We start from the raw sequence: 23,731 nt of genomic DNA, 5'->3' as shown, positions 1-23,731 counted from the left end.
CTCGGGTGGGCCCATGGCCCCTTTATTGCCTGCAAAGGGAGGGGGGCTCCCAAACCCCCACCCCACGGGGGCTGAGCCCGGTGCGTCCCCCGCGTCCCCCGGCACCGGGCAGGAATGTCCCTGAAATGTCCCGGTGGCCCTGTGGCCGTCCCGGTGGCCCCCACGGGGAATAAACAGGATGGGAGCTCTGAACGGGGCGAGGCAGCAGCTCCAGAGCCATGGAGATCCCGGTAGATCCGTCTGTCCCGGGGCCGTCCTGGTGGGTCCCAGTGGGTCGCAGGACCGTCCCGGTGGGTCCCGGAGCTGTCCCGGCAGGTCCCGGTGGGTCCCGGAGGGTCCCGGGGCCATCCTGACAGGTCCCGGTGGGTCCCAGTGGGTCCTGGTGGGTCCCAGCAGGTCCCGGTGGGTCCCAGCGGGTCCCGGTGGATCCCGGTGGGTCCCGGCAGGTCCCGGTGGGTCCCGGTGCCCGCTCCGGAGCAGTCACAGCTCATCGTGCGGGATGTGGAGCGCGTGGTCACACAGGTCTGCGGGGACAAACGAGGGGGGACAATCGGGGTGTGCTGGAGCCCCGGGGGACCCCCAGGATGCACCAAACCCCCAGAAAATCCCCAGGATGTGCTGGAGCCCCACGGGACCCCCAGGAGACCCCCAGGACAAGGCAGCCCTGGTGGAACCCCCAGGATGTGTTGGACCCCCATGGGACCCCCATGACACAGCAGCCCCGTGGGACCCTCAGTGCTGGAGCCCTGTGGGACCCTCTGGGTGCACCAGACCCCCACGAGACCCCCAGGATATGACAACCCTGTGAGACCCTCGGGTCACATCAGAGCCCTGTGGGACCCCCAGGATGTGCTGGAGCTCCATGGGACCCCCAGGACACGTCCCAGCCCCGTGGGACACCCAGGACACATCCCAGCCCCGTGGGACCCCCAGTGCTGGAGCCCTGTGGGACCCCCAGGACATGTCCCAGCCCCGTGGGACCCCCAGTGCTGGAGCCCCATGGGATCCCCAGGACAAGGCAGCCCCGTGGGACCCCCAGGACATGTCCCAGCCCCGTGGGACCCCCAAGACACGTCCCAGCCCTGTGAGACCCCCAGTGCTGGAGCCCTGTGGGACCCCCAGGACATGTCCCAGCCCCGTGGGACCCCCAAGACACGTCCCAGCCCTGTGAGACCCCCAGTGCTGGAGCCCTGTGGGACCCCCAGGACACATCACAGCCCCATGGGACCCCCAGGACACGTCCCAGCCCCGTGGGACCCCCCCTGCTGCCCTGTCCCCTCCCAGGACCGCTCCCCGCTGTGCCCTGAGCCGGGCCAGCGGCATTTCCCCGCCTCTGTCCTGTGGTTAATGACAAATGCGGCTGCTTGGACACAGCCACAGCCTGGCCTGTCCCTGCTCCAGCCCCCACGCCACAGGAGGAGCCCCGGGAGCAGCTGTGGAGACCCTCAGGATCCCCCTGGGGCACAGCACCGCCCTGACAGCCGTGCCAGGTACGCAGGGACCTGCCCCGTCCAGCACTGCGGGGCCCCAAAGGTCACCCCGTGCCCTGAGCTGGGTGTTTGTGAGCTGGAAATAGCCCCAGAGTGGGACAGGGCCATTGGATGTGCCAGGAGAGGCCACAGAGTCAGCACAGCAGCTGCCCTGGCTCGGCCCCAGCATCCCAAAACAACCCCGGTGCCAGCAGGCTCCGGGCTCTGCGATGGGGTGCTGGGATTTGGGGAAGAACTTGCAGCTCCTCCCTGCTCTGGGCTGGAGAAAATCCCATCCCAGCACTGACAGAGCAGCCACGACCCCTGGAACAGCAGGAGAGACCTCCAGGAACAGCAGGAGAGACACCCTTGGGACAGACCCTGCCCTGGGCTGGCAGAAAATCCCATCCCAGCACCAACAGAGCAGCCACAAACCCTGGAACAGCAGCAAAGACCCCCAGGAACAGCAGGAGAGACCCCCAAGAACAGCCCCAGCTCTGGTCTGGCATCTTCTCCCATCCCAGCAGTGACGGAGCAGGAGAGACCCCCAGAAGAGCAGGAGAGACCCCCTGGAACAGCCCCAGCTCTGGGCTGGCAGCATATCCCATCCCAGCACCAGTGGAGCAGGAGAGACCCCCCAGAAGAGCAGGAGAGACCCCCAGGGACAGCAGGAGAGACCCTCGGGAACAGCCTCTGCTCTGGGCTGGTATCTCCTGCCATCCCAGCACTGATGGAGCAGGAGAGACCCCAAGAACAGCAGGAGAGACCCTCAGAAGCAGCTCCTGCTGTGGGCTGGCATCTCAGCTCAGCTCAGCTCATTTCACCTCAGCTCGGCTCATTTCATCTCATTTCACTTCAGTTCATCTCAGCTCAGCACCAGCGGCGCAGCCCCGGCCCTGGGAGCAGCAGCAGAGCCCCCCAGGCCCCCCATCTCACCCGTCCTCTTGCTGCACAGCCGGTCCTTGACGTTCTCAGCCTCGTGCGACAGGAACTCGATCAGCTCGTCCTCGTACTCCTCAGCGATGCTCTCGCACTGCAACGGCCACACGGCGACACACGGTGACACACGGCGACACACGGCGACACACGGCGACACACGGCAACACACGGCGACACACGGCGACACACGGCGGCACACGGCGACACACGGCGACGACGCCGGCCCACGGCCTCCCCCCTGTCCCCTCACACACCGCGAATTTCAGGCTGGAGGTGACGTCCCCGTCGAATTTGACCCCGGCAAGGTCCATCTTGGTGCCGTCGTGGGAGATGACGCGGACGTAGCTCTTGCGCTGCGTGGCCGGGTCCGCCCTCTCCCCGTACTCCTTCATCTTCTCGCACACGCGCTCCAGCAGCTCCGTCAGGTGCGCCTCGGAGCGAGCGTACGGCACCTGCGGCCCCGGCGGGGCTGAGCGCGGGCCCCGGGAGCAGCGCCGGGAGCCGGGACGCCGGGACAGGCCTCACCTCCACCACCGACTGGCTGCCGTCGGGGTTGATGCGGAACGAGCCCATCTGGATGGTTTTTCGGGGATCCACCTGGGCGATCTCCCACTCCAGCTCGTCCACCAGCGCCCGGCAGGCTGGGAGGGGACACGGTGACATGGGGCACCTGGCAGGGTGCTCCACACGGTGACATGGGGCACCTGGCACGGTGCTCCTGTGGCTGCCCACGGCCAGACTGGTGTGACTGGGGCACGCTGGGATGGTGTGCGGGAGGAGTCCCCACGGCCTGAGACCCTCAGCCTGTCCCTCTGGACATTGGGGGTCCAGCTGGTCCCAGTGGATATCCCCAAGCCCTGTGCCACCACCCTGGACTGTCCCTCTGTCCTGCCTTGCTATCTCCTCTGTCCCTGTCCTTCTGCTCAGCCCTGTCTGCCCAATTCATCCTGTTCCTGTCCCATCCTGTCCCCATGTCGCTGTGCTCCCTTTTCACCCTTTCCCACCTGTCCCCACTTTTCCTCTGTCCCATCCCATCCCCATTGTCCCTGTGCTCCCCGTTTCCGCCTGTCCCATCCGCATTGTTCCCCATTGTCCCTGTGCTCCCTTTTCCCCCTTTCCCACCTGTCCTGCCCTGTCCCCACTGTTTCCAACTGTTCCCATTGTCCCTGTGCTCCCCTTTCACCCTCTCCCACCTCTCCCATCCTATCCCCATTATCCCTGTGCTCCCTTTTCCCCCTTTCCCACCTGTCCCACCCTGTCCCCATTGTCCCTGTGCTGTTTTCCCACCTGCCCCGTCCCAACTATTCCTCATTGTCCCTGTGCTCCCTTTTCCCCTTTTCCCACCTGTCCCCACTGTCCCCATGTCCCTGAGCTCCCTTTTCCCCTCTGCCCTGTCCCATCCCATCCCGCCCCCCGTGCCCCCCACACCTCCGCAGTGCAGGTCCTGGCTCCGGCGCGCTCCGGCCGTGGGCACCAGCGATGCCAAGGCCAGGGCCAGGCCGAGCAGGGCCGGGATCCGGCCCCGCATCCCCGGGGCTCCGCAGCTTCCCGGGATCCGCATCTCTGGGGATCCGCAGCTTCCCGGGATCCGCATCCCCGGGGCTCCGCCGCTTCCCGGGACCCGGCCCCACATCCTCCGGGCTCCGCTGTCACCTGCGGGACGGGGCAGCTCCAGCGCCGGTGGCCCCCGCGCTGTCCCCGCAGCTCGTCCCATCCCCGCCCGGCCCCGCCGGGACCCCCGTTCCCCGCAGAGCCCGGCTCCCCCGAGGGTTTCATCCACGGCGTTCCCCTTCCGGGTCCGCTCCGAGTCCCGAGTGCCGCTAACGGGACCCTGCAGGGACCCCTCCCCTATAGGGCACAGCCCGGAGCCCCTATAGGGACCCCTCCCCTATAGGGCACAGCCCGGAGCCCCTATAGGGACCCCTCCCCTATAGGGCACAGCCCAGAACCCCTGCAGGGACCCCTCCCCTATAGGGCACAGCCCAGAGCCCCTATAGGGACCCCTCCCCTATAGAGCACAGCCCGGAGCCCCTATAGGGACCCCTCCCCTATAGGGCACAGCCCGGAGCCCCTATAGGGACCCCTCCCCTATAGGGCACAGCCCGGAGCCCCTATAGGGACCCCTCCCCTATAGGGCACAGCCCGGAGCCCCTATAGGGACCCATCCCCTATAGGGCACAGCCCAGAGCCCCTGCAGGGACCCCTCCCCTATAGAGCACAGCCCAGAGCCCCTGCAGGGACCCCTCCCCTATAGAGCACAGCCCAGAGCCCCTATAGGGACCCCTCCCCTATAGGGCAGAGCTCGGAGCCCCTATAGAGACCCCTCCCCTATAGGGCACAGCCCGGAGCATCACAGAGATTCGCTCCCTACAGAACCCAGAGCCCCTATAGGGACCCCTCCCCTATAGGGCACAGCCCGGAGCCCCCACAGAGCCCTCTCCCCTCCGGGATGCCCCACAGCCCCCTGTGGAGCCGTTCGCCCCTCATCCCGGTCCCGACCCAGGTCCCCACACGGCGCCCCCCGTACCGGCCGACCCCTCACCCTGCGCCCCCCTACAGGCCGCTCCCCCCGCCCTGCGCCCCCGGTCCCGGCCGCGCCCCCGCCCCGCGCCCCCCGTACCGGCCGCTCCCACCGCCCCTCACACCGACCGGCGGCCCCGGGGCTGCCCGCGGCGCCGCCGCTCCCAACGCGCCTCCCCGGCCCACACCGCCGCGGGTCACGGCCGCTCGGAGCGGGCGGCGGACGAGCCGGGCGGAGCGGCGGAGCCGGGCGGAGCGGTCGGACCAGCGGGAGCGGCTCCTCGGGCCGCGGCGGGGCCGTCCCGCGAGCAGGCGGCGCCGAGGGCAGCCCGGGACGGGCGCTGAGGGCCCCGCCGCTGCCTGGGCCCGGCCGCGTGGCGCTCGGCCCCGAGTGGGCGGGGCCTTGGGTGGAGGTCACGCCCACATGACCGATCTGGCCACGCCCCCTCCCGGGCTCAGCCGCGACCCGGGACCGGGACCGGGACCGGGACCGGGACAGTCCCGCCGGTCCCCCGGTCTGAGCCCCGCACCGAGCCCGGGCCGGGTCCATCCTGCCGTGCCCCCGCTCTGGTCCCGGTCCGTCCCGCCATATCCCCGGTCCGGTCCCGGTCCGTCCCGCCGCGATCCTGGTCCGGTCCCGGTCTGCCCTGCCGTGCCCCCGGTCCGTCCCGCCGATCTCCCGGTCTGAGCCCCGCACCGAACCTGGGCTGGGTCCGTCCTGCCCTGCCCCTGGTCCGGTCCCGGTCTGCACTGCCATGTCCCCAGTCCGGTCCCTGTCCGTCCTGCCGTGCCCCCGGTGCTGGTCCCGTTCCGAGCCCGGTCCCTGCCGTGTCCCCGGTGCCAGCCCAAACCTGGCTCCGCTGCACCCTGTCCCTGCTCCCAGCCCCGGTCATTCCCGCCCTGTCCCCGGTGCCTGCTCTGTGCCCGATCCGGGACCTTCCCGCCCTGTCCCGGTCCCGGTCCCGGTCCGGCTCCTCCGTGCCGCGCTCCCGGCCCCAGCCCCGATCCTCTGTGCCGTGCCCCCGGTGCCGGTGTCGGTCCCGCCCCGGAGCCAAGGAGGACACGCTCGCTCGGGGGTCCGCGGCTGCTTTATGAGGGCGCCCGGTCCGGCGGGCGAGCGGGGCGGGGCACGGCAGTGCTTCCCGGTACCGGTACCGGTACCGGCAGGGAAAGGGGAACCCCGGGGCGCCGGGCCCGGGGCGGGGGCGGGCGGGGCGGGGACAGCCCCGGGCCCGCTGCTGGTTCCAGTTCCACGCCTGGCCGCTGCTCCCGGCACTGCTCCTCGAGGGGGATCCGGTCACAGGGCCAGCACCGGGGGGAACACGGCACCATCTGCGGGGACACCGGGATGAGAGGGGACACCGGGATGAGAGGGGACACCGGGGAGAGGGGACACCGGGGGAGGGGACACCGGGATGAGAGGGGACACCGGGGAGAGGGGACACCGGGAGGGAGAGGGGACACCGGGGAGAGGGGACACCGGGATGAGAGGGGACTCCGGGGAGAGGAGACACCGGGATGAGAGGGGACACCGGGAGGGAGAGGGGACACTGGGGAGAGGGGACACCGGGAGTGAGAGGGGACACCGGGAGAGGGGACAACGAGAGTGAGAGGGGACACGGAAGTGAGAGAGGACACGGGGAGTGAGAGAGAGGGGACACCGGAGGAGAGGAGGCACTGGGATGAGAGGGGACACCGGGAAGGGAGAGGGGACACGGGGAGGGCTCGGCGGTGGCATCTCACGCTTGGGGCTGCTCTGGCTGTCGGGCTCGGGCACCTTCCAGTCCAGCTTGCGGCCCTTCTCGTAGAGCCCCTTGAGCACCTTGCGGAACTCCTCGGGCTCCGAGCCCTGCGGGCTCAGCTCCAGGTACTTGCGGTACAGCTGCAGCGCCGTCCGCGCGTCCTCGATGCTGTCGTGGGTCTCCCCCTGGATCTTCAGGTCTGCGGGGACGCCCCCGGCTCAGCGAGGGGACCCTCGGGGGGGGCTTCCAGCCCTTCCCGGATCCCAGAGCTCGGTACCGACCCAGGAAGTACCAGGCGAGGAAGCGCAGGGAGATCATCCTCTTCCTCGGGATGTGGAACAGGTACACGGTGTCGATCACCTGGTCCTTGGGCACCTGGGGACAAGGACAGGGTCCTGCTGCCGGGGCAGGGGGACAAGGACCCGGCCCGACCCCTCCCCAGCCCCCCACCGTGGCCAGGGAGGGGGTCAGGCCGTCACCATCAGGTTGATGACACGGAAATCCTTCTGCAGCCCGTGGCCCACGAACTTGACGCCCACGTCGATGAGGAAACGCAGCTTCAGGTAAGTGGATTTGAGGGTGGTCAGGTGCTTGGAGGAGATCTTGGCATCCAGGTCTCCCGGCTTGATCCCGGAGTACTGGGTCAGGTAATCCACCACCTGTGGAGACAGGACACCTGGAGGGGGCTGCGGTGCCCAGGGGCTCTGCCCCCTCCCCAATTCCCCTCTCAGCACCCTGGGGAGGGGGCTGGTGTCGCAGGACAACAGCCCCAGGTGACCGTGGAGCACAGAGGTCTCCAGGTGGGGACACGGGAGTCCAGGTGAGGCCACCACAGAGGACACAGGGGAACACCCAGGTGTCCATGGGGAGCACCCAGGTGGGTGGGTGTCTGAGTGAGGTCACCATGGAGAACACAGGAGTCCAGGTGAGGTCACCAAAGGGGACAAAAGAATCCCTGGAGAGCACCCAGATGTCCAGATATGGTCACCATAGAGGACAGAGGAGATCATGGGGAGCACCCAGGTGTCCAGGTGAGGTCACCATGGAGAACACAGGCACTCAGATGAGGTCACCATGGAGAACACAGGTGCCAGGTGAGGTCACCATGAAAACACAGGTGCCCATGTGAGGTCACCATGGAAAACCCAGGTGCCCACATGAGGTCACTGTCACCTGTAGAGCAGGCCCATGTCCTTCCTGGGGGCCTGGGGAGCTGCGTGAGGCCAGGTGGGCCCCCCGTACCTGTTCCTGGGTGGAGATGTAGTCATCGATGAAGGGGACGCCCTCGTTGGGGCCCTGCCCACGCACGCAGGTGATCCGGGCCACCGACATCTGGCTGGGCTTGATGGTGGACTTGGTGCCATCGCTGCGCAGCTCAGCCTCCTCCTGCCACCCGGGATGGGACACGAGGTGACCAACAGCCCCAGAGGGGCCATCCCTGTGCCCCCTGTGCCCCCTGTCCCCGCTGTCCCCAGCCCCAGGGCTCCCCCACCTCGTTCAGCGTGACGAACTCGGCGTCCAGCCCCACCAGGTCTCCGGCCTGGGGCATCTCGCTCAGCATGAGGGGGATGAAGGTGGCGTGGCACTTGCGCTGCTTGCGGGCCAGCGAGGCCTCGGCCAGCAGGACGCTGGCCTCGATGGGGTTCTTGACTGGAAAGGGGAAGGAGCTCAGCGGTGCCGCGGCGGCGCCGGCCCCGCCGCCACTCCCACGCCGGGCACTCACTGACGAGGTTGTACTTGGAGTTGAGGTTCCTCCGGGCGTAGTAGAGGATGGCTGGCACCTTCCAGCTCATGTCAAACTGCACAGCCTCGCACTGCAGGGGATGGGGGGGACGGTCAGGGCCAGCCCGGGTGGCTCCACGGCATGGCCACGGGGTCACCTCGGCGCTCACCTTGTCCACCGGCTCGATGAGGAAGTCGTTGAAGAGGTACCACTGCTGGTGTGTGACTCCCTGAGGGGAAAGGCACAGCCTTAGGGGCACCCCCAGGCCAGAGAGTGACTCCTCTGCCCTGTTACCAGGGAAAGGAGGGTGTGACGGTGCCATGTGGGAACCCCCGCCCTTCCTGGGACACCGTGGGGAAATCCCTGCTGCCCCGGGTGGTGACAGAGGACGAGAAAGGATTGGGCTGGACGGGCTCCGGGCTCTGCCCAGCTCCCGAGCAAAACTCCAGGGAGATGCAAGAGATAAGAGGCAGGGATGGAGCCTTGACACACTCTGGGAATTCCTGCCTTGGGCATCTCCAGCAGAAACCAGGACTGCCCAGACCAGCCCTTTCCTCGGGAAGGGAGATGACGTCCCTGCCCTTACCTGGAAGTACAAGGACAAGCTGGCACGGTGCCCGTGGCCAGGAGGAACCAGCCTGAATGGGTGTGGGAAGAGGGAAGAACCCTTCCCTCCCTGTGAGGGGCCCCAGCAGCTCTTGGCACGTTCAGCCAAACCCTCCGCACTCGGCTGAGAGACCCAGGAAGGACAGATGCCCCCTCGGGGGGCTCCCAGGAGTACCATGGGGGTACCGTGGGGGTACTGTGGGGGTCCCGCAGGGTCTCACCTCCTTCCGCTGGTGGTAGGTCTCTCCCACCTTGATGTGCCCCACCAGGCTGCCCCCGGTGCGGGAATCCAGGATGTGGACAACGGTGGCCATGAGGTCGTAGATGTACACGGACTCGGGGTCGTCCGTCGGGCTCAGCTGCGGGAGGAACCGGGAATGTCCGAGCCCCCGAACCACCAGCCCGGACATTTCCGTGCTCCCCTGAGTTATCTCCTCATCATCTCTCAGCAGAAAGTGGCTCTGAGGCAGCTCTGCTCCCACAGCCCCACGTGCCTCTGCCACTTCACCCACAGCGATTCTGTGACTTCACCCACGGTGATTCCGTCACTTCACCCACGGTGATTCTGTCACCACCACGGTGATTCTGTCACTTTACCTCATCAGTCTCGCTCCAGTTGCTCACATCGAGCTCTTTGCTCTTGGTCAACCTCATCTTGATGGCGTGAGGGATCCAAATGTTCTTCAGTTCCTCCACGGAAGGATACGAATGCCCCGTGTCGGGGTTCCCCAGATCCTTCCTGCACGGGGAATCATGGAAAGCTGAGCTGGAGGGAGATGTCACCCAGGCCAGGACTCCCACCCACCTGCTCCCCAGCTGATGCCTGAAATTTCTGTGGGAAGCTGGAGCTGCCTGGAGCAGGACGCTGGGAGAGGTGCTCAGCCAATGTGGTTTTGGGGCTTTTGTCAGTCACAAAAGGGGCACGAGGTGGGTGACAAAGGGGATGTGGTGCAGCCTCAGACAGGTAGGTTATCAAATTAACATTATTTACATGAGAAATAGCCCAGAGAATCACCCAGGAGGTGTCACTGCTCAGAGCTGCCACCCCAGGATGAGAATCCCAGAATCCTTGAGGTTGGAAAAGCTTTCCAAGGCCATCAGGTCCAACCTCTGGCCAATCTCCCCCTTGTCACCCAGACCAGAGTGCCACATCCAGTCATGCCTTGGACACCTCCAGGGATGGTGACTCCACCACCTCCCTGGGCAGGTCCAAACTCTTTGCATTAAGGAATTCCTCCTGAATGGTCACCTACCACTCTCCAAGAGAGATCTCCTTTCCCTTGGTGATGTCAAAGCCTCCTCTCTTCATCATGGCTTTCTGAAAGGAATACTGGCAACGAAACACAGGCAAGCGTCAGCACACACGGTGACAGGCCAGCCCTGGGGACACGCGGGTGACAGCCAGGCCAGGAGCAGGGAAAAGCCAGGGATATTACAACTGGTGATAGGGAAAAAGCAAAGGAAACCCAATGTGCCAAGGTCACTGCCCTGGTGCTCTCAGAGGGGGCGGGGGAAGGACAAAGTCACTCCTGCAGTCCCTTCGGCTCTGCCATGCCAGGAGATCTCATCTTTCCCGATTCCAAGGGCATGGACCGTGCCCCAGGCATGACCCAACTGCACCAGGTCCTCGGGTGGAGGGAGAGAGGCCAGAGACAGTGAGAGCAGAGAGAAAACCTCGGCGGGGCCGGGCACCGCAACCCTCGCGTGCCGGGAACACCGGCCCCGGAGCGTCTCCCCCACCTCAGCCTGTGTCTTCCAGAAATCTGCCTCCTTGGAGCTGTTCACCTCACAGTTGATGACCAGCACGTCCGGCAGGCAGCGGATGTTCCGGGTTTGCACCTGCGGGGAGAGGGGGAGATGGGAATGAGAGGCCTGGAGAGGTCCCGAGCTGGATTTGGGACGAACGAGCGGGATTTGGGACATCCGCCAACGCCTTGGCCTGCAGCGCTTCCTCCCCTGCCTGGCTGCAGTCCTGGGGGCACTTCCAAGACAACAGAGCTGCTCCAACAGCTCCTGGGGGGTTGTTTCTCCCTGCTGAATCCTTGCCCCTGCGAGAGGAATTCACAGAGCCCAGGAAATACCCCACGGCTGCCAGCCGGGCCAGGAACCGAATCTCTGGCATCGGCTCAGGAGGTTCCCCGGTGACTCAGGGAGAAACTGCCCCGCTCAGGGCCGTGCCCCACGGCCCCTCGTGCCCGTCCCCCCATGCCAGGCTCACCGTGGGCTGGTACTTCTCACAGTTCTCACACCAGGCTTGCGTGCTTTGCTCCAAGCAGATGCTGCGCTTTAAAATTTGAGCGAACTCGTAATCCTTGGCTGGTTTTTCTGGAGGGAGAAAGGAGAATAACGTCACCTCCCCAACACACAAACCTTGACCAGCTGAGCTCAGCCAAACCTCTGGGGTTTTCCTCGTAACCACCAGCCAGAAGGTCAAGCCCCAAAAGTGTCTTTCTGAAGCCAAAAGCTCAGCTGGTTGGAAACCCACCCCTGGAGCTTGAGGCAGCTCCTGGCTGTGGGTGTGTTCCAGCTGGAAAAGTCACGGATAACAAACCCCAGCCAGCTGAGGGGGCTGGGCCCTGCTGTTACCCGTGCTGTCGGGGTAGGAGAGGGTGAAGAGCAGCGTGGAGGACACACGGACAGTCTCTTTCCCACAGCGGCACATGCTGCAGTTCTCCATCTCGCAGCTGAACAGCTGCCCGATGACAGAGTCCCCCGAGGAGCCAAAGCTGCTGGGAAAAAACAGCACTGGGATCAGCAGAGATCCCTCAGCTGGGGACCCACGGCTCCCAGATTCTGGATTTCGGGCAATCGTCCATCTGAGCAACCTTCCAAGCTCCTCAGCTGGTGGCCTCTGTAAAGCCTCAAGCCTCCAAACAGGTTTTAGGAGGGCAAAGGCTTAGCACAGGGTTCAAATATGAGAGGAGCTGAAGTTCTCACGGGTTTCTCAGGGCGTGAGTGTCAAGAAAACTTCCCGAGGGACGGGTGGGGTCTCTGGTGGCCAGTCCCCCTCCCCAGCTGGTTCATTCCCTGTCCCACCTGCTGCCAGCCCCTCGGTAGGCCTGGGGTCCCTCCTGCTCCTGCGTTTCCTGGTGCAGCTGAGTCAGGATGAAACGGTTCCAGCTCTGAATCAGCCGCCCCAGGTTCACCTTCCCCGTGGCCTCGTCTGAGTCTGCCAGGATCAAACCCAGCGCCGACGCCTCCGGGATGGTGCGGAAAGCCCGCAAAAAGTTGCTTCCCTGGGGATGGAGCAAGAGCAAAGTCACCGAGGTCAAGTGACAGGAGTTTCCATCCGCCTGCCCAGCACCACTCCCGTTCCTCTGCCGTCCTCGTGACCCTCCCGGGCAGCCCCGCCCAGCACGGACCTGGCAAGGATCTCCTCGGGACAGGTCCAGCATGTGGAAGAGCAAGCCCAGCTCGCAGCCCAGGCAGAATTCCTTCTGGCACAGGTGGTTCTGGACCAGGCAGCGGACTGGCTCCAGGAAATACAGCACCTGGGAGAGAGTCAGCAGTCAGGGGGGCTCTGGGGGGCATGGGGGTCTGGGTGGGACTGGGGCAGCTCCCACCTGGATCATGCAGTTGCAGTAGGCGTTGGGAATGTGGGGCTCCAGCCCTGCAAACAGCGTTTTGTTGTAATGCTTGAAGTCAAAATCCTCCAGCCCCAGCTTGGAGTATTTGATGGTAACCTGAGCAGAGAGGTGACATGTCACAGTGAGCTCATGGGCACTCTGTGCCCCTTCCCCAGGACCCTGTGACTGATCAGATAACCCTGGACCCTCCTTCCTGCCCCAACGGGGCTGGCACAGAGCCAGGGAAGCCCACCCTGCCCAAAGTCTGTACAGACCCCTGACATTTCCTGTTCTGCTCTTGTGCCCCGCTCTCCCCTTGGACACCACAGAATAAAGAGAGCTGAACCAACATATCTGGGGTAAGAGCCTCTTCTGGAAATCTTTGCCATCTCCTGATATTCCTCCCCTCACAGCCTCGGATCTCTGGGCTAGCTGATATTCAGGGGGCTGTGCGAGGTGGGGAATGTCAGTGACAGGTGAAACAAACACCTCCCATGCCACGGGACCCCCGTGGGACCCCCGGTGCTCCCCGCCGTGCCCAGAGCAGCCCCCCAAGGCCACCACCTTCCTGTACTTCTTGGCCACTCTGTAGAGGTGAGGCTCCTCCTCACGCCCGATCGGGGACTCGGGGACTTGGCTGAAGTTGTCAAACTCGTTGTCCGTCTCCTTTAACCGGTAAGGAATCTTCGAGCAGGGAGAGAGAAGGGGTGAGCAGCTGAACCCTGAGGCGAGGAGAAACCCCACAAGCAACTCCCAGGCTTTCCTGCCTCCCTGAATGAGCAAAGGGATCCACCAGAATGGAGTGGGGCCCTCCCTGGACCTGCAGGAGGCCTCCACACCTTCCTGCTCGCAGGGATTTGTCACTGTGGGAAAGCACGGGGCAGTGTTTTCCCAAGCGTGAGGGACGTGCCAAGACTCTCCCAACAGCTCAGACCTTCCCTACCCACAGAGCCACGGAGGGATGGAACTGGGAAAACTCCATCTCCTTCCCTGCTGAGGAGAAGCTGCCGCCTCCAAACTACACCTGCAGCATCCCAAGGGAATTCCACCTCGAAACCTCAGGGCATCCCTCAGCGCACAGAGAGCTCCATCCCCGCCCAGGCTGCAGAGCTCCACCCTCCCAAAATCCCCTCCTGGGAGCGAGCACCTGGTTACGGAGCTTGGTCCTGGGGTTGGGGGCGTAGCCGATGAATCCCACCTTCTTCATGGTGCGCAGGATCTCGGGGTCCACCGGGGGGGCTCGCCTGGAAACACGCCCAGCCTCAGAGCAGCATCTCCCACCCACCCAGGGGGTGCCCAGGGACCCACCCTGAGGGTGCTCCTCCCCAGGTTCATTTTCCATCCCAGTGAGGGACGTGCCGGGGCAGCAGCGCTGAGCACGGGGCGTGTTGGGGGTAGGAAGAGGGAAAAGGGGATCCCACACGGGCAGAGCAGAGTCAGGATCCCACCGGGAGCAGGAGGGAGGGAGGTTGGACCATGTCCCACCATCCTCACACCTGCCCAGTCACATCCCCACGCAGGAAACTCATCTGGTGCTTCATAGGCAAGCAGGAATGATGCCTTAGGATTCAGCTTTTCTATTTTTCAGACGCTGTACTGCTTCAGTGTGTAACTCTACAACTCCACAGTCTGTCAGCTGCTGTTCTCCCATTTTATTTAGATTAAACAATTCCTCTCTGAAACTCAAGGACACCTGACTGCCTCAACCTCCCAGAGATGTAAACAACAGTGAATCGAGAGAGGCAAACTTGGAGTAAATAACTCCATCACCCCAGGCTGTAATTGGAGTAAATAACTCCATCACCCGAGGCTGTAATTGGAGTAAATAACACCATCACCTGAGGCTGTAATTGGAGTAAATAACTCCATCACCCGAGGCTGTAATTGGAGGATTAACCCCTGATATGTAAACGCACCACACTAATATAAAAGTGCGAAAAACTCATGACCAACATCTTGGGTGTAGCCTCTGGGAGGCTTTGACCACTCAAGATGCACCTATTGAAGGCCTTCAACAAACACCTGATTTTCATTTCCTCTATCCCCTGTCCTAGGCAGCCACTCCAGGCGTGAGGAAAAGAGAGGGACTCTCCAGAGCCAGCCTCTCCCCCGGGAATTCGGGAATTACCGCGGCGCCGGGGCGGAGTTGGCGGCCGGCCAGTCGGAGAGCAGCGCGTCGCTGGTCAGCGGCACCGGGATCAGCGACAGCGGCACCAGGTCCTGGTTCCAGTCCAGGTGTGGCAGCGTGTCCACCATGCAGGGCAGGGCGAAGTCGGTCTCCCGGGAGTAGGCGTTGAAAGTCACCTCCGGGGAGTCGGCCCAGAGGTGGACGCAGCCCTCGGAGTCGCCGAAGGCCAGCGCCTGCTTGCTGGCCGACACGTCGAAGGTCATGATGAGCGGCCCCACGGTGTTGACGTGGAAGATGTCGGCGGGGTTGGCCAGCCCGGTGGGCTCGCAGAACTGGCACTGGCCTGGCAGGGAGGGGAAAAGCAAGGCGATGTGGCTTTGGGGGCGGGTGGGAGGCAGAATGGGGTGGCACACGGGGGATAAGCATCGTGGAATGTCCTGAGTGGGAAGGGACCCGCAAGGATCAAAGTTCAGCTCCTGGTCCTGAGTTGGACAAGCCCAAAAAATTTCTCCAGTGCCAAATCTCAACACCTGAGAGCACTGTCCAAACACTCCCTGACCTCTCGAATTTTAGCCTGAGCTAAAAAAACCTCACAAGGATCATCGAGTCCAACTTCTGGCCCAGCACAGGACAAGCCCAGAAGTTCCTCAAATCCCCAAATCCCAACACCTGAGAGCATTGTCCAAACACTCCCTGACCCCTCAAATGATGGAATATCCTGAGCTAAGAAAACCTCACAAAGATCATCGAGTCCAACTCTTGGTCCAGCACAGACCCCAAAACCTCCCCAGTCCCCAAATCCCAACACCTGAGAGCATTGTCCAAACACTCCCTGACCCCTCAAATGATGGAATATCCTGAGTTGAAAAGAACTCAAAAGGATCATCAAGTCCAGCTCCTGGCCCAGCACAGGAGAAGCCCAAAAGTTCCTCAAATCCCCAAATCCCAACACCTGAAAGTGGTGTCCAAACACTCCCTGGCCTATGGAATTATGAAATATTTCCTTTCAGCTGAAAGGAACCCTCAAGGGTTGAAGTCCAACTCCTGTCCACCCAAATTTCCTCAAATTCCCAAATCCCAACACCTGAAAGCATTAAGGACTTGAGAGCATCGTTCAAACACGCTCTGGTCTCTGGAATCATGGAATACCCTGAGCTGCAAGAGACCCACAAGGATCAAAGTCCAACTCCTGTCCTTGCACAGAACACTCCAAAATCCAACCCTGTGCCTGAGAGTGCTGCCCAAACGCTCCTGGAGCTCTGGCAGCCTTGGGACCATGACCAAGAGCCTGCTCAGTGCCCAACCACCCTCTGGAGGAAGAATTCTTTCCCCAAAATCCCATCGAAACCCCTTCTGACACAGCTCCAACCACTCCCTCGGGTCCTGTCACCATCCTAGAGAGCAAAGTGAGGAAGCTGTGAGCTCTCCCCTCATCCTCCTCTGCTCCAGCCTGAATCCCACAGGACCCAACCCTGAACTTGGGGACACCGGGACCGTCCCCACACATGGGAAACGGATTCGTGGGGAATTGTTAAACCTTGATAGAAGCGTCACCCACGGCTGCCCGCACCTGTCTGGGAGATGATGGCCAGGCGGGAGGTGTAGGTGGGGATGAAGCGGAGGAAGAAGGGGTCGATGTGGACCTGCAGGGGGGTGGTGGCCCTCATCATGCGCAGGTCGTAGACCTTGAGGAAGCGGTCGCAGGCCAGGCCGTTCATGCGGCTGGAGAAGCCGCAGGTCACCAGCAGGTTGCCGTGCACGTCGAAGTCCGACAGGCTCCCGGAGTGGGCGTCGAACTCGTGCTCCACCACGAAGGTGCGCAGGTCATGCAGGGACACCTGCGAGGGGACGTCCCGGCCGTGGCCACCCAGCCTCTGGAGCTCTGGGAAGAGCCCAAATCCTGGGATTTTCCCCCCCCGTCATGGGCGTTACCTTGCCCGAGGTGTGCCCGCAGAAGAAGAAGCGGTTGGATTGCCTCATGATGGTGATGCCGGGCACCTCCACGGTGTACTGGGAGAGAGGAGGGAAGAGCAGGGATGAGAAAAGAGCAGGGATGAGCAGGGAAGAGGAGGGATGAGAGCAGGGATGAGGAGGGATGAGCAGAGAAGAGCAGGGATGAGCAGGGATGAGAAAAGAGCAGGGAAGTGCAGGGATGAGAGCAGGGAAGAGGAGGGATGAGCAGGGATGAGAAAAGAGCAGGGATGTGCAGGGATGAGAGCAGGGATGAGAGCAGGGAAGAGGAGGGATGAGCAGGGAAGAGGAGGGATGAGCAGGGATGAGAGCAGGGATGAGCCGGGAAGAGGAGGGCAGAGCAGAGAAGAGCAGGGGTGAGCAGAGATGAGCAGGGAAGAGCAGGGATGAGAGCAGGGATGAGAGCAGGGATGAGAGCAGGGAACAGCAGGGAAGAGAGCTGGGAAGAGCAGGAATGGGCAGGGAAGAGCAGGGAACAGCAGAGAAGAGAGCAGAGATGATCAGGGAAGAGCAGGGACAAGAGCAGGGATGAGAGCAGGGATGAGCTGGAATAGGCAGGGATGAGCAGGGAAGAGAGCTGGGAAGAGCAGGGCAGAGCAGGGAAAAATCCCAGAGCAAAGCTCCCGGGAGCAGCCCCTGGCCCTGCCACACCTTCTGCGTCTCCTGCACGGTGTTGAGGTCCATCTCCAGGACGTGGTTCTGCAGCCCAGCCACCAGCAGGGTGTTGTTGTCCGTCAGCAGGAGGCTGTGCATGTCCTCGGATTCATCCATGCTGGGGGACAGGCAGGACACCCTGAGACCCCCGAGACCCCAGGGACCCTGACAGCCCTGAGACCCCAGGGACCCCAGAGAGCCCAGGAACCCCTGAGACCCCTGAGACCCCAGGGACCTCTGAGACCCCTGAGACCCCAGGGACCTCTGAGACCCCAGGGACCGCAGGGACCCTGAGACCCCTGACACCCCAGAGACCCCTGAGAATCTGACAGCCCTGACAGCCCTGAGACCCCAGGGACCCCTGAGATCCTGGGAACCCCTGAGACCCCAGGGACCTCTGAGACCCCTGACACCCCAGAGACCCCTGAGAATCTGACAGCCCTGACATCTCTGACACCCCAGAGACCCCCGAGACCCTGACAGCCCTGACACCCCAGAGACCCCTGAGACCCCAGGGACCCCTGAGACCCTGACAGCCCTGACACCCCAGAGACCCCTGAGACCCCAGGGACCCCTGAGAATCTGACAGCCCTGACACTCCAGAGACCCCTGAGAATCTGACAGCCTTGACACCCCAGGGACCCCTGAGACTCCCAAGACCCTAGGGACCTCTGAGACCCCTGACACCCCAGGGACCCCTGAGACCCCTGAGACCCCAGGGACCCCTGAGACTCTGACAGGCCTGACACCCCTGAAACCCCTGAGACCCTGAGACTCCTGAGACCCCAGGGACCCCTGACACCCCAGAGACCCTTGAGACCCCCAAAACCCTGCCCAGCCCCTGGAGGGATCAGGGAAGGGCGGGAGGGGCCGGGAGCACTCACAGGTAGTCGAAAATGATGAGGCCGCCCCGGGACAGGTACTTGAGGTTGCTTTTGGTGAGGAACAGGACGCCATTCTCCAGGCTCTGGATCTGGCGGATGTCGTCGCTGCTGTTCACCTGGAAGGAGGAGTAGCGCTCCAGTGTGGGCCCGAAGAAGGAGGTGGCGTGGCCCTGAAAGCAGAGGGGACAGGGATGTCACAACCCCATGTCCTGGTGGGTGTGACACAGCCGTGCCTCGCTTCATCTTCTGCCAGATCCCAGATTTTCCAGGTTATGGGGGCATTCCTGGCACTCCTGGGTGCTCCAAACCAGGGAAGGCAGCTCAGGCTTTTCCGTGGATAAATAAAAAATCCCAACACATCCTCTCTGCCCGGAAGGCAGAGGGGACAGGGATGTCACAACCCCATGTCCTGGTGGGTGTGACACAGCTGAGCATCACTTTTTCCTCTGTCAGATCCTGGATTTTCCAGGTTATGGGGGTTTTCCCACAACCCCATAACTCCAGGTTATGGCTTAGGATTTTCCAGGTTATGGGTGCATTCCTGGCACTCCTGGGTGCTCCAAACTGGGGGAAGCAGCTCAGGCTTTTGCCTGGATAAATAAAAAATCCCAACACATCCTCTCTGCCCGGAAGGCAGAGGGGACAGGGATGTCACAACCCCATGTCCTGGTGGGTGTGACACAGCTGAGCATCACTTTTTCCACTATCAGATCCAGGATTTTCCAGGTTATGGGGGTTTTCCCACAACCCCATAACTCCAGGTTATGGCTTAGGATTTTCCAGGTTATGGGTGCATTCCTGGCACTCCTGGGTGCTCCAAACTGGGGGAAGCAGCTCAGGCTTTTCCCTGGATAAATAAAAAATCCCAACACCACCCCACAGCAGTGACAGGGGAAGCAGTGAGAGGTTTGTGCTCCGAGAATTTACAAGGATAGATCCAAGGGGAAAGGTTTGAAACCAAAAGAGGAGATTTAGATGGGATGGAGGGGTGAAATTCCTCCCTGGGAGGATGGTGAGGTGCTGGAATCTCCCAGAGAAGCTGTGGTTGCTGTGGAAGTGTCCAGGGCCAGGTTGGACACGGCTGGGAGCACCCTGGGGTAGTGGAAGGACGAGGAATGGGATGAGTGTGGAGACCTTGGAGTCCTTCCAGTGGCTGAAGGGGCTCCAAGAGAGCTGGAGATGGACTTGGGACATCAGCAAGGAGCACCAGGACAGGGGACAACGGCTCCACAGTGACACAGGGTGGGGTTAGACAGGATTTTGGGATTAAACCCCTCCTTCTGAGGTGCTGGAATGGATTTCCCAGAGGATACCCAATCCTTGGAAGTGTCCGAGGCCAGGCTGGACCGGTGGGAGGCCATGGCAGGGTGGTGGAACAGGTGATGTTAAGTTTGAATTTTAACTCAAATTTAAATTTGAGTTTTTTATTTTCCAGATCTGTGACTGCTTTAGGGTGTTAACTCGAAAACTCCACAGCCTGTCAGCTGCTTTTTTATTCAGACAAAACAGCTCCTCTCTAGGCCTGAAACCCAAGGACACCTGACTGTCTCAGGCCCTGAAAAATGCAAACAAAAAGTGAATTGTGGGGAGCAAACTGGGGGAATGTGATTGAATTACCTGCAGGTGGAATTGGACAATTAAACTCTGATATGCAAATAGAGCAAACTTTTATCTGGCTGAAAATCTTGTGGGTTTTCATCCCACCTGGGTGGGGCTCTGCGAGCTCCTGCACTGCCCGAGGTGCACCTTTGAAGGCTTTTTAATAAATAATTTGATTTATCCTTCAACTCTGGCTAGTCTCTGTTCTAGGGAACCTCTCCAGGCGTCACCGGGTGAGTTTTCCTCTCCTTTTCCATCCCACAACTCCACCAAACCCCAAAACATTCCCAGAGCTTCCCAAAATCCCCCCAGAGCTTCCCAGAACCTCTCCAGAACCTCCCAAAACCTTCCCAGAACCTCTCCAGAACATCCCAAAACCCTCCCAAAACCTCTCAAAACCTCCCAAAACCTTCCCAAAACCTCTCCAGACCTTCCCAAAACCTTCCCAGAACCTCTCAAAACCTCCTTGAAACCTCCCAAAACCTCCCCAAAACCATCCCAGAATCTCTCCAGAACCTCCCAAAACCTCTCCGGAACATCCCAAAACCTTCTCGAAACCTCCCAAAACCTTCTCGAAACCTCCCAAAACCTCTCCAGAACATCCCAAAACCTCCTCAAAACCTCCCAAAACCTTCCCAGAACCTCTCCAGAACCTCCCAAAACCTTCCCAGAACCTCTCCAGAACATCCCAAAACCTCTCAAGAACATCCCAAAACCTTCTCAAAACCTCTCCAGAACCTCCCAAAACCTTCTCAAAACCTCCCAAAACCTTCTCAAAACCTTCCAAAACCTTCTCAAAACCTCTCCAGAACATCCCAAAACCTCCTCAAAACCTCTCCAGAACATCCCAAAACCTCCTCAAAACCTCCGAAAACCTCTCCAGAACATCCCAAAACCTTCCCAGAACATCCCAAAACCTCCTCAAAACCTCCGAAAACCTCTCCAGAACATCCCAAAACCTTCCCAGAACATCCCAAAACCTCCTCAAAACCTCCGAAAACCTCCCCAAAACCTCTCCAGAACGTCCCACCCCCTCGCCAGCCCCTCTGCGGAGCCTCCCAGCCCCTCGCCACGTACGCCGTGGTTGCCGACCCACAGCATCTCCTCGTGCAGGTCGAAGTGGGCGACGGCGGCGGGCACGCCGACCTCGGAGACGGCCGTGTGCAGCTCGCTGTACATGCCCTCCAGCAGGTGCACGGGGTCGGGCACCGGGAGCCCCTCCAGGGCCACCCCCTCGGGGTCCAGCTCCACCAGGCTGGGGGGCAGGTGAGGGTCCAGCACCGGCTCCAGCGCCGGGTGCAGCGGGGCCGCGAACTCGGCCAGCGACGGGGTCAGCCCCTCGAAGTTCATGGTGGATCCCGGCCCTGGAGGGGGGACAGGGACCGGGGAGGAGGCTCAGGGACACCTGGGGACACCTGGGGACACTGAGGGACACTGAGGGACATTTGGGACACTGAGGGACACTGAGGGACACCAGGGGACACTGAGGAACCCCATGGGACACTGAGATACACTGAGGGACACTGAGGGACACTGAGGGACATTTGGGATACTGAGGGACACTGAGGGACACCAGGGGACACTGAGGGACACTGAGGGACATTTGGGATACTGAGGGACACTGAGATACACTGAGGGACATTTGGGATACTGAGGGACACTGAGGGACACCAGGGAACACTGAGGGACACTGAGGGACACTGAGATACACTGAGGGACATTTGGGATACTGAGGGACACTGAGGGACAACAGGGGACACTGAGGAACCCCATGGGACACTGAGATACACTGAGGGACACTGAGATACAGTGAGGGACACTGAGGAATATTTGGGACATTGAGGGGCCCTCAGGGACACTGCGGGACATCTGGGGACACTGAGAGACATTTGGGACATTGAGGGACACTGAGGGACAGTGAGGGACACCACGGACACTGAGGGACACTGAGATACACTGAGGGACACTGAGGGACATTTGGGACATTGAGGGACCCCATGGGACATTGAGGGACACTGAGGGACCCCCATGGGACACTGAGAGACATTTGGGACACTGAGGGACACTGAGGGACATTTGGGACACTGGGGGACACCAGGGGACACTGAGGGACACCTGGGGACACTGAGAGACATTTGGGACACTGGGGGACACTGAGGGACATTTGGGACACTGGGGGACATTTGGGACACTGGGGGACACCAGGGGACACTGGGGGGGACTTGGGGACACTTTGGGACCCCGTGGGGTGCCAAGGACACGCTGGGACCTCGTCGGGCACCGTGGGAGCCCGTGGGGTGGCAGAGGACACCGGGGGACACCGTGGGGTGCCAGGGGACATCTGGGGACACTTTGGGGTGCTGGGGGGTGCCAGGGGACCCCAGGGGACAGCGGGGGACCCCAGGGGACAGCGGGGGACACTTTGGGACCCCAGGGGGTGCCCGGGACCCCCGGAGCTCCTGGAACCGGTGACAGGATAGGAACGGCAGATCCCCGGGCACCGGGCAGTGTCCCGGGGCACCGGGCAGTGTCCCGGGGCACCGGGGAGCGGCCCCCGAGAACCGGGCAGTGTCCCAAAGCCCCAGGCAGCCAAACCGGGCCCCGCCCCGTCCCACCCCCGGTGCTCCGAGCCAGCTCCGCACCCGCCGCCTTTATCACGGCGGGCCCACAGCGATCGCGCCGGCGGGAGCGGCGCTATCAGCGGCCGCAGTGCCGGGCGGGGCCCGGCCCGAGCGGCCGCGCTCCCCGAGCCCGGAGCCGCCGCCGCGCCCTTACCGAGCCGCCGCGGGCACCGCCGCGCCGGGGCCGCGCTGCCGGGCTCGTCCCGCTGCGCCGCCGCCGCGGCCGGGCCGCGCCCGGAGCCGCTCCCGCCGTCGCTACGGCAACCGCGCCCCTGCCCGGTGCACCGGGCCGCCCCGGGACACCGACCAATGGCAGCGCCGAGCGCCGGGAACCGACCAATCAGCGCCCGAGGGAGGCGGGGCTAAGCGGAGCGGGGCGACGGGGCGGCGCTCGGGACAAAAAGGAGGCGGGCGGCGGGACCGCGGTGGGGAGCACCGGGGGAGTCCCGGGACCCCCGGGAGCCTCCAGGACCCCCGGGAGCCTCCAGAACCCCCGGGAGCCTCCCGGAGCCCCGGGAGCCTCCCGGAGCCCCGGGAGCCTCCCGGACCACCGGGAGCCTCCAGAACCCCCGAGAGCCTCCCGGACCCCCGGGAGCCTCCCAGACCCCCGGGAACCTCCCGGACCACCGGGAGCCTCCCGGACCACCGGGCGCTCCAGAACCCCCGAGAACCTCCCGGACCACCGGGAGCCTCCAGAACCCCCGGGCGCTCCCGGACCCCCGGGAGCCTCCCGGACCCCCGAGAACCTCCCGGACCCCCGGGAGCCTCCAGAACCCCGGGAACCTCCCAGACCCCCGGGAGCCTCCCGGATCCACCGGGCGCTTCCCGGACCCCCGGGCGCCTCCCGGACCCCCGGGAACCTCCCGGACCCCCGGCTGCGGCTTCTGGGGTACCACGGGTGTCACGCAGCGTGCCCGGTCACCCACGAGAGCTTACGGTGTGTCACGGAGCAGCCCGGGGCATCCCACGGGGTCCCACGATGTCCCACGGGGTCCCACGATGTCCCACGGGGTCCCACGATGTCACACGGGGGTCCACAGTGTCCCGGGAACCCCGTGGGGTCCCCACAGTGTCCCCAGCTGCCCTTCAGTGTCCCCCACTGTCCCCTGGGGTCCCCCGGTGTCCCCTGGGGTCCCCTGGCACCCCCCAGCACCCCAAAGTGTCCCCAGATGTCCCCTGGCACCCCACGGTGTCCCCCGGTGTCCTCTGCCACCCCACGGGCTCCCACGGTGCCCGACGAGGTCCCAGCGTGTCCTTGGCACCCCACGGGGTCCCAAAGTGTCCCCAAGTCCCCCCCAGTGTCCCCTGG

General features: G+C 63.1%; 2 protein-coding genes and 1 long non-coding RNA gene across 10 annotated transcripts; 1 reads left to right on the top strand and 2 right to left on the bottom strand.

The window, feature by feature from the left end:
* Positions 1 to 5,067, bottom strand: CNPY2 (canopy FGF signaling regulator 2). 7 transcript variants are annotated; one of them, XM_085563000.1, is made up of 7 exons: positions 4,951 to 5,067; positions 4,004 to 4,061; positions 3,837 to 3,970; positions 2,934 to 3,049; positions 2,663 to 2,860; positions 2,406 to 2,502; positions 1 to 524 (listed from the first exon to the last, which is right to left on the bottom strand). In XM_085563000.1, the coding sequence occupies exons 2-7, from the start codon at positions 4,039 to 4,041 to the stop codon at positions 481 to 483; spliced, it is 627 nt and encodes a 208-aa protein (XP_085419126.1). In that variant the 5' UTR covers positions 4,042 to 4,061; positions 4,951 to 5,067; the 3' UTR covers positions 1 to 480. The 7 variants fall into 7 exon arrangements, with proteins under 7 accessions (XP_085419126.1, XP_085419125.1, XP_085419124.1 ...); XM_085562999.1 differs by having other exon boundaries at positions 5,029 to 5,067; XM_085562998.1 differs by having other exon boundaries at positions 3,837 to 4,061; positions 4,936 to 5,067.
* Positions 5,068 to 5,998: 931 nt separating this feature from the next.
* PAN2 (poly(A) specific ribonuclease subunit PAN2) lies at positions 5,999 to 22,717 on the bottom strand. 2 transcript variants are annotated; one of them, XM_085562921.1, is made up of 26 exons: positions 22,577 to 22,717; positions 20,879 to 21,165; positions 18,203 to 18,372; positions 17,316 to 17,436; positions 16,626 to 16,703; positions 16,264 to 16,531; positions 14,694 to 15,036; positions 13,713 to 13,809; positions 13,130 to 13,249; positions 12,563 to 12,682; positions 12,362 to 12,490; positions 12,036 to 12,235; positions 11,586 to 11,728; positions 11,218 to 11,324; positions 10,740 to 10,838; positions 10,253 to 10,329; positions 9,597 to 9,738; positions 9,221 to 9,358; positions 8,563 to 8,622; positions 8,394 to 8,484; positions 8,163 to 8,320; positions 7,913 to 8,056; positions 7,150 to 7,329; positions 6,952 to 7,045; positions 6,672 to 6,869; positions 5,999 to 6,260 (listed from the first exon to the last, which is right to left on the bottom strand). In XM_085562921.1, the coding sequence occupies exons 2-26, from the start codon at positions 21,149 to 21,151 to the stop codon at positions 6,226 to 6,228; spliced, it is 3,585 nt and encodes a 1,194-aa protein (XP_085419047.1). In that variant the 5' UTR covers positions 21,152 to 21,165; positions 22,577 to 22,717; the 3' UTR covers positions 5,999 to 6,225. The 2 variants fall into 2 exon arrangements, with proteins under 2 accessions (XP_085419047.1, XP_021398164.1); XM_021542489.4 differs by having other exon boundaries at positions 11,586 to 11,725.
* Positions 9,733 to 12,916, top strand: LOC146765017 (uncharacterized). The gene is made up of 2 exons (XR_014950417.1): positions 9,733 to 9,873; positions 10,207 to 12,916. It is a non-coding gene; the product is annotated as an uncharacterized LOC146765017 (long non-coding RNA).
* Positions 22,718 to 23,731: the final 1,014 nt, after the last annotated feature.

The sequence above is a fragment of the Lonchura striata genome, chromosome 29, assembly GCF_050655825.1.
Source record: "Lonchura striata isolate lonStrDom1 chromosome 29, ASM5065582v1, whole genome shotgun sequence".
NCBI lineage: Eukaryota > Metazoa > Chordata > Aves > Passeriformes > Estrildidae > Lonchura > Lonchura striata.
This window is presented reverse-complemented; position numbering and strand designations above follow the sequence as displayed.